At 39.6% G+C, this 18,135-nt stretch overlaps 1 protein-coding gene across 3 annotated transcripts in view; it reads right to left on the bottom strand.

The window, feature by feature from the left end:
• Window positions 1–18,135, bottom strand: part of TRAPPC12 (trafficking protein particle complex subunit 12) — an 80,887-nt gene that overhangs the window by 45,973 nt on the left and 16,779 nt on the right. For all 3 annotated transcript variants that reach the window (XM_037894137.2, XM_043542301.1, XM_037894136.2), the window contains 2 exons: window positions 13,436–13,549; window positions 11,172–11,310 (listed from right to left, as the gene is read on the bottom strand). In XM_037894137.2, coding sequence (XP_037750065.1) covers window positions 11,172–11,310; window positions 13,436–13,549 — 253 coding nt within the window. The remainder of the gene's footprint in view (window positions 1–11,171; window positions 11,311–13,435; window positions 13,550–18,135) is intronic.

Consider the following 18,135-nt stretch of genomic DNA (forward strand, 5'->3'; position numbering starts at 1 on the left):
AATATTCAGTCTCAGATGCCCCAGTGTATTATATAAAGCAGACGTGCAGGCAGCAATTTCGAAGACAGCTCATTGCCCAAATACCGAGCCTACTTTCATTAGCTATTACAGGGCAGAAAGAAGAGCAAAACAGACCTCTGCATTTTCCATTGAATGCATCCGATGAAGTGAGCTGTAGCTCACGAAAGCTTATGCTCAAATAAATTGGTTAGTCTCTAAGGTGCCACAAGTACTCCTTTTCTTTTTGCGAATACAGACTAACACGGCGGCTACTCTGAGACCTCTTTATGTTCCTCTTCCCAGAAGAAAATGTCTCACAAGGATGACCTTTCTGTACACTAACAGCTACTGAATATTGGATAGATCAAGTCTCCTTGTAGCTACACTTGCAACTGTGAAGAGTAAAATGAAAACTCTTTCTGTATTAACACAGAGAAACTCTAAGAATAACGACAGGTTTCAGAGTAGCCGCCGTGTTAGTCTGTATTCGCAAAAAGAAAAGCAGTACTCGTGGCACCTTAGAGACTAACCAATTTATTTGAGCATAAGCTTTCATGAGCTACAGCTCACTTCATCGGATGCATTCAGTGGAAAACACAGTGGGGAGATTTATATACTTAGAGAACATGAAACAATGGGTGTTACCATACACACCGTAACGAGAGTGATCACTTAAGGTGAGCTATTACCAGCAGGAGAGTGGGCGGGGGGGGGGAAGGAGAGAAAACCTTTTGTAGTGATGATCAAGGTGGGCCATTTCCAGCAGTTGACAAGAACGTCTGAGGAACAGTGGGGGGGGAGGGTTGCGGGGGGGAATAAACATGAGGAAATAGTTCTACTTTGTGTAATGACCCATCCACTCCCAGTCTTTATTCAAGCCTAAATTAATTGTATCCAGTTTGCAAATTAATTCCAATTCAGCAGTCTCTCGATGGAGTCTGTTTTTGAAGTTTTTTTTGTTGAAGAATTGCAACTTTTAGGTCTGTAATCGAGTGACCAAAGAGACTGAAGTGTTCTCTGACTGGTTTTTGAATGTTATAATTCATGACGTCTGATTTGTGTCCATTTATTCTTTTACGTAGAGACTGACCAGTTTGACCAATGTACATGGCAAAGGGGCATTGCTGGCACATGATGGCATATATCACATTGGTAGATGTGCAGGTGAACGAGCCTCTGATAGTGTGGCTGATGTGATTAGGCCCTATGATGGTGTCCCCTGAATAGATATGTGGACACAGTTGACAACGGGCTTTGTTGCAAGGTTAGGTTCCTGGGTTAGTGGTTTTGTTGTGTGGTATGTGGTTGCTGGTGAGTATTTGCTTCAGGTTGGGGGGCTGTCTGTAAGCAAGGACTGGCCTGTCTCCCAAGACCTGTGAGAGTGATGGGTCATCCTTCAGGATAGGTTGTAGATCCATGATGATGCGTTGGAGAGGTTTTAGTTGGGGGCTGAAGGTGATGGCTAGTGGTGTTTTGTTGTTTTCTTTGTTGGGCCTGTCCTGTAGTAGGTGACTTCTGGATACTCTTCTGGCTCTGTCAATCTGTTTCTTCACTTCAGCAGGTGGGTATTGTAGTTGTAAGAATGATTGATAGAGATCTTGTAGGTGTTTGTCTCTGTCTGAGGGGTTGGAGCAAATGCGGTTGTAACGTAGAGCTTGGCTGTAGACAATGGATCATGTGATGTGGTCTGGATGAAAGCTGGAGGCATGTAGGTAGGACTAGCAGTCAGTAAGTTTCCAGAATAGGGTGGTGGTCATGTGACCATCGCTTATTAGCACCGTAGTGTCCAGGAAGTGGATCTCTTGTGTGGACTGGTCCAGGCTGAGGTTGATGGTGGGATGGAAATTGTTGAAATCCTTGAGGAATTCCACCATCTAGCAATGTGATATATGCCATCATGTGCCAGCAATGCCCCTCTGCCATGTACATTGGTCAAACTGGACAGTCTCTACGTAAAAGAATAAATGGACACAAATCAGACATGAATTATAACATTCAAAAACCAGTCGGAGAACACTTCAATCTCTTTGGTCACTCGATTACAGACCTAAAAGTTGCAATTCTTCAACAAAAAAACTTCAAAAACAGACTCCAACGAGAGACTGCTGAATTGGAATTAATTTGCAAACTGGATACAATTAACTTAGGCCTGAATAAAGACTGGGAGTGGATGGGTCATTACACAAAGTAGAACTATTTCCTCATGTTTATTCCCCCCCGCATCCTCCCCCCCCCACTGTTCCTCAGACGTTCTTGTCAACTGCTGGAAATGGCCCACCTTGATCATCACTACAAAAGGTTCCCCTCCCACTCTCCTGCTGGTAATAGCTCACCTTAAGTGATCACTCTCGTTACAGTGTGTATGGTAACACCCATTGTTTCATGTTCTCTATGTATATAAATCTCCCCACTGTATTTTCCACTGAATGCATCCGATGAAGTGAGCTGTAGCTCACAAAAGCTTATGCTCAAATACATTTGTTAGTCTCTAAGGTGCCACAAGTACTCCTTTTCTTTCTAAGAATAAAGTCTGATTATAACAAACTACAGTTATTCATTACTATAGTGCAGTACACATTAAAATCACTTGTTTGTATTTCTAGATGTGGTCTCTCAAAATATATCAAACTATTTTCTGTAAGCAACTTAAGTTTAAAGCTAGTCACATTAAGAGTATAGAATTAGAAATAAAAATAACTGTCAACAGCTTTCAAACAACGTTTACCTCTTTCTCCAGCTTAGACAATGCATGATATGTTCCAAAATATCTGAAGTTGCATATTAGAGGTAAGAAACAGGCTGGAGGCAAGTTTTCTGGAGACTATTTTTACTCCTGGAGATAGTGCTGATATTCTGAATCAGGAGGTCAAATACAGGCAACACAGGCTGGTTATCTTATTTCACCTTAAAATGTCTCCTCATATCAAAACTTGATTTCTTACTCACACTAATGTTCTCTTTTACCAAAATAATCTCTGGAACCTGGTCCAAAGTATCAACTATAAGAAAACAGGTTAGTGTGTTTCCCTTTTCAGTTTACAATTTTTTAAGATTTCAAAGACTAAGACCTTGCCTACACTACCGGGGTAAGTCGACCTAAGTTACGCTACTACAGCTATGTGAATAACGTAGGTGGAGTTGACATAGCTTAGGTTGACTTACTGCATTGTCTACACTGCACTGCGTTGACTGGAGATGCTCTCGTTCTGGTGGAGTACTAGAGTCAATCGGAGAGCGCCCTTGGTCATTTTAGCGGGTCTTCAATAGCCACACTAAATCAACCCCCACTGCATCGAGCGCCGTAGCGTCGATCCCTGGTAAGTGTAGACATCGCCTAAGAAATGTAATAAATTCCCAGAACATTCAGCGTATGGATTTTTTTCTTTTTAAAACAGAACTAACAGATATAGTTTTAGATAATTTATTGAAATCTGGCTGGTCCACTGAAAGAAAGCAATCCAAGTAAACAACTTTGTTTCTTTTCAGATGCTATTCTATTCCACAAGCTGGCAGCCTTTTGGATTTCTTTGTATGTGTATAAATCTTGCCTGAAGCAAAGTATGCATGTGGCCACTCAAACAATTGAGAACGCAAGTATTTTATAAACGGAGCTGAAAATTTACTTTAAAAATAAGGACATCGATGAGGAAAGTTAATGAGTATCATACAGAAAAGACATCAGTACAGGAAACAGCTGAGAAAGGAGACAAGGAAATAAAGGTAAATTAGAAGAGCTGGGGAGAATTATGTAGATACAGCAGTAGGCATAAAAGAAAGACTCCAGCAAATGTGTGCCTACAGAAATTTTTTCCACTGAATGCATCCAATGAAGTGAGCTGTAGCTCACGAAAGCTTATGCTCAAATAAATTTGTCAGTCTCTAAGGTGCCACAAGTACTCTTTCTTTTTTGAGTATACAGACTAACACGGCTGCTACTCTGAAACCTACAGAAAACTAGTGTGAGATAGAGTAAGTTTAATTCTAAAAAAGGGAAAAGGGACATACCATATCACAGGTGAAGTTAGGATGACGTTTGTAGTAGAGAGAGTCTGGAGCACTGGGCTTGGTACAAGATCTGAAGCCTGAATCAGAGGCCGTGAATTAAAGCTAGGCCAAGTATTAAAGTAGCTGGTTATAAGTTTATGAATTTGATAGAGTTGTTGCTAGCGTATTAAGTATTAGATATTTACATAAATATATTTCAATGCTAGTATAGCTATACACCAATATAGTACAAGATAAGATTGTTTGACAGAATAATGAATAGGGATGTTTTGTTCAAGATATAAGGAACAAGGAGAGGTAACAGATGTCATGAAATATATAAGGTGTCATGTAAGTTGTGTTTTCCAGTTGTTTGTCTCAGCCTATAAATGTTGGGGTACCTCGCCTTAATCCTTTGTGTGGCCTAAGGGAGAGCAGAAATTCCCACTGCTGACTGAGCCTCTCCTTGCTATTAGGCACTCATGTGTTAGCCTGCCTGTAATCACAGAGCCAGGGCACCAATATTGTGCCTAGGAGGCAATAAACCTGGCCCAGTGTCTGTCACCAAACCGTGCCTGTGGTCTTTATGAGTAACATCAAGATTTGCTGAATGAGCAGGCTGCCTTATCTGCTGTTAGTAGTGATAACATTGGAGCTTCAAGGACAGAAGCACTGGGCAGCATGAACAGCAGTACTGAGGCAATGACACTCCAGCCTTCAGCACTTGGTCTACTGAACCAGCTATCTGCGCAGAGCTGGGACAGCACATCGAAAGAATACAAGCCAACTGACAACAGAGTGCTATAGGATTATATTGCCTCCACAGAACCACTGTGTAGGATGTCGCACACCATGCCTTGCCAACCACAAAACAATTCAAAACCAGTAAATTCATTAGGAGCTCACATGCATGGACTATAAATTCCAACTGCACATATAAAGGCCATATTCACCTCACCTTCTCTGTTCTCTTCAGCCTCAAGGCTGTTTGCAGATTCCAAAGAAAAAGGGGATTATGGGATATCAGTATGTATTTGTATATACAGACAAAATAGCCTTCCTTTCTTCCCTAATGAAATTGCCTTGGCAGATCCCTCCATAGATTAGCAGACAGTAGCAGTGCACACAGAAGGGTTAAGGAATAGTAATTACAGAGACCAAAACCTGTTCCTGAAACAAAAGCATCTGCTCTGGCTCACAAATGGGGGTAATCATCCACACAAATACATTTTTGTTTAACTGGATTTACAGTTGGCCAAATGTACCACCAGTCACTTTGGAAAGTGCCACAGAAGAATGTTTGCAGTGTTGTTGTAGCTCTGTTGGTGCCAGGTATGACAGACTCAGGGTGGGTGAGGTAATATCTTTGATTGGACCAACTTCTGTTGGTGAAGGAGACAAGCCTTCGAGCTCCACAGAGCTCTTCTTCAGACCTCACCCACAAAAGAATGTAGCAATACAGGAACAAAAGAGTTTATAATCTGAAATACAGAAAACTGACTGAAGGTGGAAAAAGGGGATGAAGCATACAAGCAGAATGGCCAGGGCAAAGGTTGCCACATGTATTGGTAGTTTTTATTTTAATCGCATAAACTATCCACCAACTTCTGTCCTGTTACTCCCTGGTTGCTGCTGTTAGTGAGTTTTAAGGAGGAATTTAAACAGAGAGTAGTGACCTAGCATATTAGCTCCAGAAGCATAGAGGGCAACACAGACAAAAACATGGACATGACTGTGTGAAGATCAGATTAATGTGGCATCACAACCTAGCCCAGTCCCACTCTCTGGACATATATCAATCTGTTGTGATAGAATCCAAACACTGAATCCCATGTGCTTCTCAGCCCTGAATTGTGACTAGAGCTGGTCAGAAATTGTTTGATATGTTTTTAACTGAATAATGCAAATTAGTTAAGACCAACACCAAAGAAAGAAAAACCCACTACAAAATAGCCAACGACCCACTGATTATCGCATTCACCGAAGACCCACGTTCAAATTCCTGATCTGCCCAATTTGGAGCAGGGATTTGAACCTGCATCTCCTATATTCTAGGCCAGTGGTTCTCAAACTTTTGTACTGGTGATCCCTTTCATATAGCAAGCCTCTGATCCCCCTAATAAATTAAAAACACTTTTTAATATATTTAACGCCATTATAAATGCTGGAGGCAAAGCGGGGTTTGGGGTGGAGGCTGACAGCTCGCAACCCCCCACGTAATAACCTCGCAACCCCCAATTTTAGAACAGGGGTTCTCGGCTATAGTCTCAGTCTCTCCAGTTGGAGCTGTTCCACGTTATACGATCAATTAAATATTCATTGGGCCACAAAAAGAATGACTGACTTGATAGCCTGCTGATCGGGGCACTTGCTTGGGATGTAGGAGATCCAGGTTCAAGCCCCTACTCTGCCTCATTCAGACTTGACCTGAGTCTCTCACAACCCAGTTGGGTGCCCTACCACCTAGGCTACAGGCTATTCTTAAGTGGGTCTCTCACTCGTTTTTTTTTTTTAAAATACAACAGGGTCTCATCTTCCTTTTGCACTGGAATAAAAAAAAAGTCAAAACCTCAACTTTTTTGTGAAACTGAATTGTTGTTTTCTGGCCAATACTATTAGTGACTGATCACTGTTTCTAGCTCTGGGTCTCAAGTACACTCCCAGCTGCAGACTCTGTGTTTGACACCCTTCCTGAGCAATGGGATCCCTGGAGTCCAGCTGCCTAGACCCCCTAAACCAGTGCCAGACCTCTTCTGAGCCCAGAGTTGCTTAAACATGTTTTCCCCAGAGTCCACCTGGCTCCGAGAGCATTGATTTCCTAGTTATACCCTTGAGGGACAACATATTCCTAAACTGTCACATGGGACAACAAGGCTGGCATCACTGGTAGCGTTGTCAACAGTGATAGAAAATTGAGAGACCTGGCGAGCTTCAGAGGAAATAGGAGAGGTACACGTTGGCCAAAATAAGTTTAATTGACAGAGATTTTTTCTTCCACCTTCTCTCTCTCACCTACTTAGAATGTAAGCTCTTTGAGGCAAGGATAGTGTCTGACTACACGTTTGTACAGTTCTTAGCAGAATAAGGCCCTGACCTTAGTTGGAGGCTTCCACGCACTACTGTAATACAAAGGTATTCAAAGAAGAGATGTCAGAGACAAAGACAGATGTCTGACTGGATTGAAAGAGACGAGTTAGAAGTAGAGAGGTAGATCTGTGAGTACCAGCTGCAATAGAACGCAAGACAGGGTGTAAAAGGGAGACAACACAGTCCAGTGGGGTTCCATGGGAAGTGGGAGCTAAATTAGGAGAAGGGAAATTTTGGGGGTAAGAACTAAAACTGGATTCTGCTGCAAGCCTCTCCAATCCTGCAGGAGCAAATCATGTTAAAAGCAGCCCAGAGAAATATTTAACATTTCTTGGCTGGAGCATAAAAAGTTAATGGTTTCAGCTTGTAATTTATTAAATTTCCTGTTACTAATATTTCCAATGGGTAGATATTATGCACACTATTTAAAATAAATGTATTAAAACTAATTTGTGTAAGTTATTTGTATATATACTCTTCTTAAAGTGCATTTTAATCGCCTGCTTCATCTGTCTATTGTGAATAAAAAATTCTTACTTTTATGCTTGTTACACCACAAAATTAGAAGAAAAATTAGAAAACAGCAGTGTATTGTGGATACATGTTCATGCACTTTATCTAAAAATATATGTACGATTTGTGTTCATCATTTAAATTAGCTGGTTAATGATGCATAGATTCTATCTTCCTTTTATTCATATCCCAACACTGCGTAATTTAATTCTAGGCAGAATCAGAATTGCTCTCTCTCTCTCTCGTCCTCTGCAAGATAGCGTAGTTCGCTTCCCAAACTTGAGTCATGAAGGTTTGATAGGTGCTTCCAAGCCTTAATCTAGTACTCAGTCCATGCTTTATAAGAAGCAGGTCAGCTCCATACAATCTTCAGCTGATTTCTCTTAGAGGTGATCAGATTACAGAGCAGGTTGATAGACCTTACTGTAAATAAGAAGTGAGGCATGAGGTCAAAATCTCCCTGTTGTAAGATCTTCAGTCTGTGGTCTTGGCACCTCAGATATGTAATCTTGAAATAGAATGCTCGCCGACAGCTCATACCTTCCACTACAGATAATTTTAGCAGTTGTATGAAGTTCATGACAAGCTGTTGTTAAAGAAAGACATTTCAGATCTTGGGTGTAATGGCACTGCAGAAACAGAGTATTTCATATCCAGTCTCAGAAGGAGGAGTCAATGCAATATCTGCCGAATAGCCTACTATATACAGTCTGCTATCTAAATTCTGACAGGTTTCAGAGTAGCAGCCGTGTTAGTCTGTATTCGCAAAAAGAGAAGGAGTACTTGTGGCACCTTCGAGCCTAACCAATTTATTTGAGCATAAGCTTTCGTGAGCTACAGCTCACTTCATCAGATGCATAAAAGTGGAAAATGCAGTGAGGATGTTTTTATACACACAGACCACGAAAAAATGGGTGTTTATCACTTCAAAAGGTTCTCTCTCCCCCCCCCCCGCCACTCTCCTGCTGGTAATAACTTATCTAAAGTGATCACTCTCCTTACAGTGTGTATGATAATCGAGGTGGGCCATTTCCAGCACAAATCCAGGGTTTAACAAGAATGTTGGGGGGGGAGGAAAAAACAAGGGGAAATAGGTTACCTTGCATAATGACTTAGCCACTCTAAATTCTGCATATTACTCAAAACTCTCCTGTGGCTAAAAGCTCTCATGCATTGGCACAGACTGTACACACTTTTTTCTGGGCTAAAATTACTTATTTTTAAAGCTGAAGAAGTTGTCAACATATCACCTTTACTGCTAACATCACATCCTAAGGAACACAGCAAGAAAGAAGAAAAGTACTTGTAAAGCATCAAAATGTAAAAAAATAAAGGGGAGGGGGGAGTATGAAAGCTTAGAGATAAGGAGTGAGATCCTCATCCCCGCTCTAGCCCCTTTAAGTAGCCTAAAAAAAGCCAGAGTGACAAAAAGGGGCCCTACAAGCCCCATATCCAGCTAAGGAGGATTCCCCTAGTTTAGGAACCTGGGAAGGCCAATTACCAAGGAACTTCTCGCAAACCTTGCAGGAGAAGAGCGCTGAGAAGGAAACAGCTACAGCTTACAGCACTGTAGAGATTCTGGGCCTCCAGGGCTGTTTAAGTTACATCAGGGGCCTCTCCAAACCTCAGATCAGCCCAGGACTGCAAGAGCTCATAGATGGCTTAAAGACACCATAGCTATCCGCAAATCCACATAAGATGTGCTGCGAGTTGTGTTATGCATTTTAAAGGTGCTACACAGAATCTTTGCCAAGTTCACTATCAATGACTCTGTTTGGTGATTGCCCCTCACCTATGAGAGTTGGCACTTGAGAGAGTCCAAACTGGTCTTTTTTGGCCATGCTGGTCTACTGAGATGCTTCAATGGAAGAAATAAAGTCATACAATGCACTGCATTAAATAATTTCTTCTTCTATAAATGTGAAAGATCCTGGATATTCTTAATGTCCTTCCTTGGCAACGGCGATCAACTGTGAATTAGAATACTATGGAAAGTAACTCATGGAGTTAGGGAAGGCTGCTATGCCTAGTAAGAGAGAAGAACTGGAGGGTTCCTATGTAGTGCTGGACAAAGGAGCTAGGCTACACTTAAAATTAAAATCCTGCTGCCACATGGCAACCATTTTAAGTAACAAGAACCAGTTTAAATTTAATACTCAGGGTGGAGGAGAATGTGGATCAATAGATTGTAATTGTGATATTATAAACAACCCTACTCTCAACAATGAGAAATATATTATGGCTTTTTCCCCCCCAGATTGTTCAAGTGGAACATAAAAATATCTCTTTTACTATTTTATTGCTTATGAACCACTGGACAATAATTTTTTGTTCAAATAAAGAACAACTATGATAAACCTGAGGATCATCTAGCACCAGTGCTGTGGTGTTATTAAAGTTTAAAACGGTGAAAAGCGCCCACATATAGTTAGCAAAAGTTCACGTTTTGAACTTCAACAGTGATACTTGAAATTTATGGAACCTCCTCAATGAGACAGCATGAACAGGAGGACAGAGATCTCTTAAAATATTAGCAATATCTTCTCATGCAGCAGCAGGATTTGCCTAAAGACCTGGGGTGAACCTATTATTAATATCCTTTTAGTTTTAATTACTAAATGGGGGTCAATATCGCATTTGATTAGTATTTTTTCATGAAAACAATTTCTAATTCTCAGATTAGCTTAGTTTAATTTTACCTCTTTTTCTTATAGTAACTAACATTTTTCAATCAGTTACAAACAACTTTGATTTAAGAAAAGCTTTGGAATACTCTGAACAAAAGGTACAAGTAGTACAGTATGAGAAGCAGGTTATCATTTTCTACATATTGTAATTGGTATTATACTTTCCTTTTATCCAGATTGTTGTATTCTATTTTAAAATTATAATACCAATACTATAGTTAATATGTCACTATGTATTTAGTTGCTTGTAACCTGCTAAAAACAACACCCTAGCAAAAGTTTAAGTTCCTTTTTTTTTTTGCTACCTTTTAATCTTTCTTCACTACCTATTCCTCTACTCAACTCTTACAATGTTTATGCAAACTCCTGCAAATTTAGCCTGTTCACAGCACATTGAATGAGTTTAGGAAGGAAGGCAAAAGAGATAATTTACTTTAATCCAGGAATCCCTTTTTCCTCATTCTGTGCGACTTTGTCAATGCACATCTGCCCACTTCCCCACCAGAAACATATACTACCACCTCTTATTTTTATTTCTTTATTTTTTTTTAAATACTAAGTACATTAGATAAAAACTATATATAAAATGTGATCACTAAATTAAGGGTAAAATACCATCTAAAACCATGTGTCTCTGGAACAGATGCTATATTACTGTACTGGATTATACACAGAACTCTGCCTGCCTACAATATTAAAAGCTCTTGTTATCCTCTCTCTATATTATAAGAAATGCATTAGCATAACCGTTAATGATTTTCTTCTGAACAGCAGCTAGAAGTTCACTTCATTTAAAAAAATGGATGATAGTTTGGCTTCCTTATTTGAAATCTGTGGACTTAATGAGGAGGAGATTGTTCACAGCTGAGATAAAAGTATAGCATAAACCAAGTGCCTTACCTTTGCGTCCTGGGTATACATGAGGGTAATATTCATAGTACAGATCAGGTTGGTCCAGGTTTCCAAATGGCTCAAATTCCGCTTCTGCATTTTGGAAAAGATTCAACTTCACCAGCAGTGCTAGTCTCACAAACCATAGCTAAAATTGCAACAGATATGAAAATCCCAGATCAGTTATCAGCTTCTATTGTAAATCAAACTTAAAAATTACTCTCAGTGTTTGAATCATTTCAGGTCTAATAAATTAAACAGTCAAAAAACTAATCTCAGATCTGCATGAGTAAAACATATATGCTTGTCATGTAGCAGTTTTGAAAAAGTTAACAAAAGAGTAGAACCCAGGAAAATGATATTTTGATCAGTTGTGATGTATTGGACCCTTGAGTGGAAGTTTCTAGAGAGATCTGTATCATTAAGTTAGATGGAATAAAGGGGTCCAAAGAACCCCAAACAGCCCTAAAACTGTCCAACACTTAAAAATTTTAAACAAAGTTTGGGGTTTGGTATACGGAGACCTCAGCCTGTTCAGTACCATGCCGAACACACAATTAAGATGGAAAAACAGTTAAAGCATCTGAAATGTAAAATATTAAGTAAGGCTTTCATTTTAACAACATCTTTGTTCCCTCTGCCTTTAGTTGAAGTCTTTGGAAGGAAAAAAACCCCCCCACCCTTCTTGTCTGAGCATCTCTTAGATGGTATTAAAGATGGTAATAACTGTCGTTCTGGTTGTGATGTTATATGATTAAAATATGATTATGTAGATCATTGTTGCTACCACTATTATGTAATTACAACAAATCTTGTACAAAGTAAGTCATGCAAGGTGTTAATGGAAAATTTATGGTTTGCTGAATATGATTGTTCAATTTGCATGCATGTATCATGTTAGTATCTGAAGTTATGAATATTGACTATGTACCTATATTTCAAATGTGTTTGCTACTGTGGCAATACCCACAAGGTAGTTTACATCCAGTCTAGCCAGGCACCTAGGGAAAGCAGGTAGCAGGTAGCAAGTGGAGGAGAGAGACTGCTCTTTCCTGCTTTACGCCTGGTGGAATTCTGCACCTCCACTGCTACCCTCCACCTGCTACCCTCTCTCTGGCCCGGTCTAGTTGGGACACCTCTTGAGATCAGGATGACGAAGGCCCTAGGTCCCAGGAGACGGAGGGGATGGAAGCCATGAGGGTGAAGCTTGTTCCAGTAGCCAAAGTCTCTTTCTTTAAGGACTTCAAAAGGGAGTGATGGGTGGAAAAGCCCACCTCCTCTTTATTTTGTCCACCAATTAGGACTAGTTTCCAACACATCAATTAGGGTCCATTGATGTCTGGTTCCATACTTAGTTCTTTACCGGGTATGATCTTAACACAGTTCTTGAGTTATATCAGTAAGCCTTTTTATTTGGACTAATTTAGTCTGTCTCCTTTTTGCACCTTTTTTCCAACATTTGGTGTTATAGGTTATTGAGACACTTTATAATCTTTACTCACTTCTCACAGTTGAGATTACAATTAGGCTAGGTCCAATTATCACAACAGGCCAATATTGCAAACCTGGTTCTAAGCCTCATTACAATTTTCAAGTTATTTTACCAGAAATTTCAGGTAACTATAATTCAATAAATTTATATTTGAGGTTTGTATGTTCATTTTTCCTTTTTTCTGCAGTTTTAAAAAATTGCTCTGACTTTCATGAACTTCCATGATCTTGCTAGTTACTAGCAGAAAAGAATCAGAAGAGTGGTATGCGTTTTCAGCCAGTAACATTTTATAAATCTGAACATCAGTCATTCTTCCATGAAGTTTTACTGATTTAAGGTTCTTAAAAGGTAAGTTTAGCAACTTATTTCAACATGATCACAAAACATGTTTACAACATCTGAATCTACATTATCTAAAATAACCAGATTAACATTTGTGTAGATTGTTCGTTTTAAAGAGTCGTCATAATCTAATTATAATGATCATGAAGGAAAAAAACAGCATGAACCTTTGGAGATACTCACATTAGTCAAAAGAAATTAAGTGTGCTATATCGCTATATGTAAATGTGTGTAATCAACTTACTTTTATTAAGCAGTCATTTAAAGTAAAATCTACTTTCATATAACTGGATGGGAGAACTATTTTGTGAACCAATAGGGTACAACTTTGAACACTGATCCAGCAAAGGGATCTGACTACACTCAAGAGTCTGCCCATGCGGATTCCTTTACAGGAATGGGGCCTTAACCACCACACATGATTGTAAGGTGACCATACCTGCAAAGAATCTGTTGTATGATTAGTAGGTAGCCCATTTTTGCCATAGCCTTGACCATGGGCAGTTAGAAGTCGTCCACACAGGTCAACTGCTGCTCTCCAGTTTTTGCTGTTCTGTGAAAAAGAATGAAGTAACCAACCAACAAATGAGCTACTAAAATGCACAGCTGCTTATTTTGCTTGAAGCAACTATATCTAGCCATTAATAAAAATGACAAGGTAGGTAAAACTGGCCAGTAAAAAGTGTAATTAGACACACATGTAATTAGGCAAAAAATGAAGTTGAGCATGAGATATAGTTTAAGATGACTAGATCACTAAAACAAAAGTATACACAAAGTATAAAAACATCACAGGGGTTTTCCAGTTAAAGCCATCTATCATATTTTTCTAATCCGTCCACAATACTCAACACTTTTTGCCATCTCAAAGAATGTAGAATAAAAACAAGTCATATCATATCCATTTTACCCAAAATACTCTAATATTATAACACATTTAGGGTCTGATGCTGTTCCTATTGATTTCAATAGTGTAGGATCAATTCTTTGGTGAAGTTCATTCAATCACAGAATGTCTAGTAATAATTAACAACAATGAGGGAGGAGAAAATAGTTTGTTTTTTAAGAGAATAAATGTAAAATTTAAAATTACAGATTGCAGGGTTGTTTTTTATTTAAACATTTGAATTTACATTTAATCTTTCTCAAGGGCAAACACCATATGATACTTAAATATTTATTTTCATAGATAAAATAAAAAAAAAATCAACCTCAACTCAGCTCAATATGTTGCACTGACATATCATGCTCTATAACTATGCACTTACTAGCAAATTTAAATTTCTACCTTGTTGTGTACTCTACTGAAGCCTATTAAACACCAAATACATTTCCAGAGACTTTAACCCGGACTCTGGAGCAACTATTGATATTCTCCAAATCTCAAAAATTTTCTGTTTTGTAGAAAAACTTTAATGAAGATTACTGTATTATTATTATCATCATCATCTGTATTACTGTAATGTCTAATAGCCCACTAGAGATCACTACAAAATTACGCTACACTTCATAACGAAAGAGTAAATCACTATTTTTTTTCCAAAATAAAAATCTCTTACATGTAATAAAAATAATAATTAACAGAACAGGAAGCTGCCATACTGACAGTGATGAAGGTTAAGGTGCAGAAAATGCAGTTGGATTGAATGCATTAGACACACCTTTCAAAGTTTTAAAAATGAAGATTCACCTGTAAACAGTATTCTCTGGGATGACCTCTGCTGTGTCACATTCTTGGGGTGCACCGATGGTGCATCTTGAACTGGAGAAAACTTCTAATAGCTGTGCCTATTGAAGCCTTCTTGTTGTTCCTGCCCCTCTCTTTGCTGTTGTGAATATTCAGAGGACAGAGCTATAAGAGAGGGCATAGTGCAATGACCACTTAAGTGCCTTCCAGCACCTCTTTAAATCCAAACTGAAATTAGGACTCCAAGTGGGGAAGGTGGGAAGGGAGTGAGTGTGTGCAGAACTAATCTCAAAGTAACCTTCATTTCTTCTTGAAGTGACCTTTACACATTCCCACTTGTCGGAGTTTAGTAAGCAGTACTCCTCCCTGGACAGTGGGACAAGGATGTCGAGTTAAATAGAGAATGTAATACTGCTTTACCAAATTGTGCATCTGATCTAGATGCAGATCTAGAGAATAATGTTTTGTGAAAGTATGAACTGATTTACAAGTGGTAACTCTATAGATTTCTAATATGGGAACGTCTAAGGCAAACCATAGACATAGCCCTCACTCTAGCTGAGTATAATCGGTGCCCTTCTGGAAGAAGAACAGCGATGTGTTTAAAACACACATCAGTACAGAATCTAACCAACTTGCAATGGCATTGGGAGGAAATTTCTTGAAGTTACGTCTTTTCCCCTAAGTGACAGTCTAGGTGATTTCCTATATTCCTTAGGCTTATTAATGCTCTCTTAGCATCTAAAGTGTGTAACTTAACTTCCCAAGTGAGTGTGAGAACTACAGAAAAATACTGGCAATTTTATGGACTGGTTTAGATGGAATTCTGTTACAGTCTTGGGGAGACATATGAGATGTGGACAAAGGACCACTTTATCTTTGTGACTGATTGCAAAAAAGGGATGGTGTTAGCCACGAGTGCCTGCAGCTTGTTCACTAGCAGATGTAGTAGCTACAGTAAAAGTTTTAACTGAAAGATGTCCCCAGTTTCATTCTCCCATAGGTTTGAAGAAAGGTTTCATGAGCTGACTAAATACTAGACTGAGGTACCATGTACATCCAGGTTCTCTGTTCGTTAGACATTTTTTAACCTCTTCAAGAATTGTTTTTATTATATCCTGGCCGAATTCAGTCATTTGCTTTACTAAGCTATAAGCAGCGGAGATGGCTAGCGATGTACTTTTCCCAATGATATGGAGAGTCCCAAGGATTTCAAATGAAGTAATTCAGCATAGAGTGAATAAGAGCTGAAATTGGGTTTATGCTATTGTTGGTTGCCCATAAAAAGAACCTTTCCCATTTGCCATCATAACACTGGATAGTCTAGATCTGTAAAAATCCTAAGGCCAATACTTTCAAGTGGAGAGAGTCTGGGTCCAGCTGGCAAATCCAACCTATCTGCTGGACCTGGAATTTCAGGGAGAGACAGATAGTCTTGTGATAGCTGCAGGAGATCCAAGAATCCTTGTTGTCTCATCTACACTGGGGCAATCAAAACAATCCTGACTCTGTCTTCTTTAATTTAGAGAGTCCTCAGGAAAATCAGAGGAATTGGAGGGAACACCTAGAAGTGACCTACCCTGCAGTCCAGAAGAGACACATCTGAAATGGATTGGTTGCTCTGGGGCAAAACCTTTGACATTTGGAACTGTGTCTTATTGCAATCATGTCTATCTCCTGAAGATTTAGGCTGTTCAGTGTTATGATCACAAGTGGGAAAGGTTCTTTTTATGGGCAACCAAAAGCATAAATCCAATTTCAACTCTTATTCAATCTATACCCCCACAGGGAGAGGATATAATTTTCTACTGAATTCCTGAGCGACCACTAGCATTGACTGTGTAAGCCTCTGCTCAGCTGACTTACCTTTACGTTGTCCCTTTCTGCAAGGTGGTGAGCTATAGGATGAATTTGCTGAAGCATGCACCACTGCCCGAGAGCTACGGCCTCTTTGCACAGTTCGCTGGAATGTGCTCTAGTCTGCTTGTTCGTGTAAAATATTGATGAAGTATTGTCAGTAACTATTTGAGCCACTCTGCTCTATAGCTGAGAGAGAAAGGACTTGAAAGTCTAACACTCTGCCTTTAATTCCTCAAATGTGAAGGTCTGATTGAGATGGGGGGGTGGAGAATATAAGAAGGGGATAACTGAAGCTAGGGTAGCATGTGGAATTTAAACTTTCTGATGAAAGAGTTCAGCTACTTAGGGCCTAGAATGGGTCAGAGATGTCTATCTTTCTTTTGGGATCAGAAAGTACCTGGACTAAAGCCTTTCCCCTCAAACTCTTCAGAAACTTCCTCTATGGCACCTGACTCAAGTAGTAAATAGACTTCTGATCTTAGTGAGTTCTCTTGAAAAGAGTTCCTGAAGAGAGATGGGTAAGAAGGGTGGAAGGGAGGGAGTGCATAGAATTGAATGCACTAATCCTGCTGGACAATCTGCAAGATCCGTGGTGATAGCAGTCTACGGATCTAAGAAACAGGAGATGTAGTTTTAAAATGAAGGGATAGTAACTTGTAGGTTTAAAACTAATCTGGGATTCTCATGCATCTTGTAAAACCTGAGTAAAAGGGCCAGAACAGAGGGAGATGGTCTTCCTTTAGCCCATGGTTTATAGTTTGTGCTTCTCTGCTGTTGCTGAATAGTAGGCTCTTGTGGGTACTGCTTCATTATAAATGAGCAGGAAGTAGAGGAAGGATATGATTGCCTCTGGTAACAAAAGGCTGGTACATTAGATCTTTTTCTGAGAAATCCTCAGGGACACTGCAGGTTCAACTTCTCTAGGAAGTCTGTCAGTTCAAAAGCTAAACAGCACTTCGCTATCAAATGGGAGATCCTCTATCTGGGTTTCTGTTTCCAGAGGAAGTCCAAACGAATGTAGTCACGAGTGGTTATTCAAATTACTTGTGGATGCCACAACAGCGCCACATACCACATCAGAAGTGTTAAAGGATGCTCTCAAGGCATGTGTAGTCAGAGCTTTGGCCAGTTTTCTTTGGTCCTCAGGTAATGACTGGACAAGCAATGCTATTTTCTCCCAATATTTGTATGTGGACACTACTGTCTGATAGGTTACCACTGTAATGTCCAAATGTGGCAGAGGAGAATATACTTTCCACGCAGAGTCTAGCTTCTCACTCTCTCTAGCTGAAATGGCATCTCTTTTCGTGTCAGTCAACACTCCCAATGAATCTGGAGCTGGATGGTCTGGATAAACAAGAACTTCCCAAGTGACAGATGGTTAACTACTCCTGGTTCAGATGCAGGGTTTAACTAGGTATTTTTGCTGGCTGCAATAAACCATCCAGAACTCCTGAAGGGTGAACCCAAATACTGAAAACTGGGTGTACAGTTTCCTCTAAGGTTAACAAAGGGATGTTTAGGTAGAACCATCCTTTGTATGAGTTTGTGTAACTGGAGCATACTTTCTAGAGGGGAAGATGACGACGTAT

The sequence above is a fragment of the Chelonia mydas genome, chromosome 3, assembly GCF_015237465.2.
Source record: "Chelonia mydas isolate rCheMyd1 chromosome 3, rCheMyd1.pri.v2, whole genome shotgun sequence".
Classification (NCBI taxonomy): Eukaryota; Metazoa; Chordata; order Testudines; family Cheloniidae; genus Chelonia; species Chelonia mydas.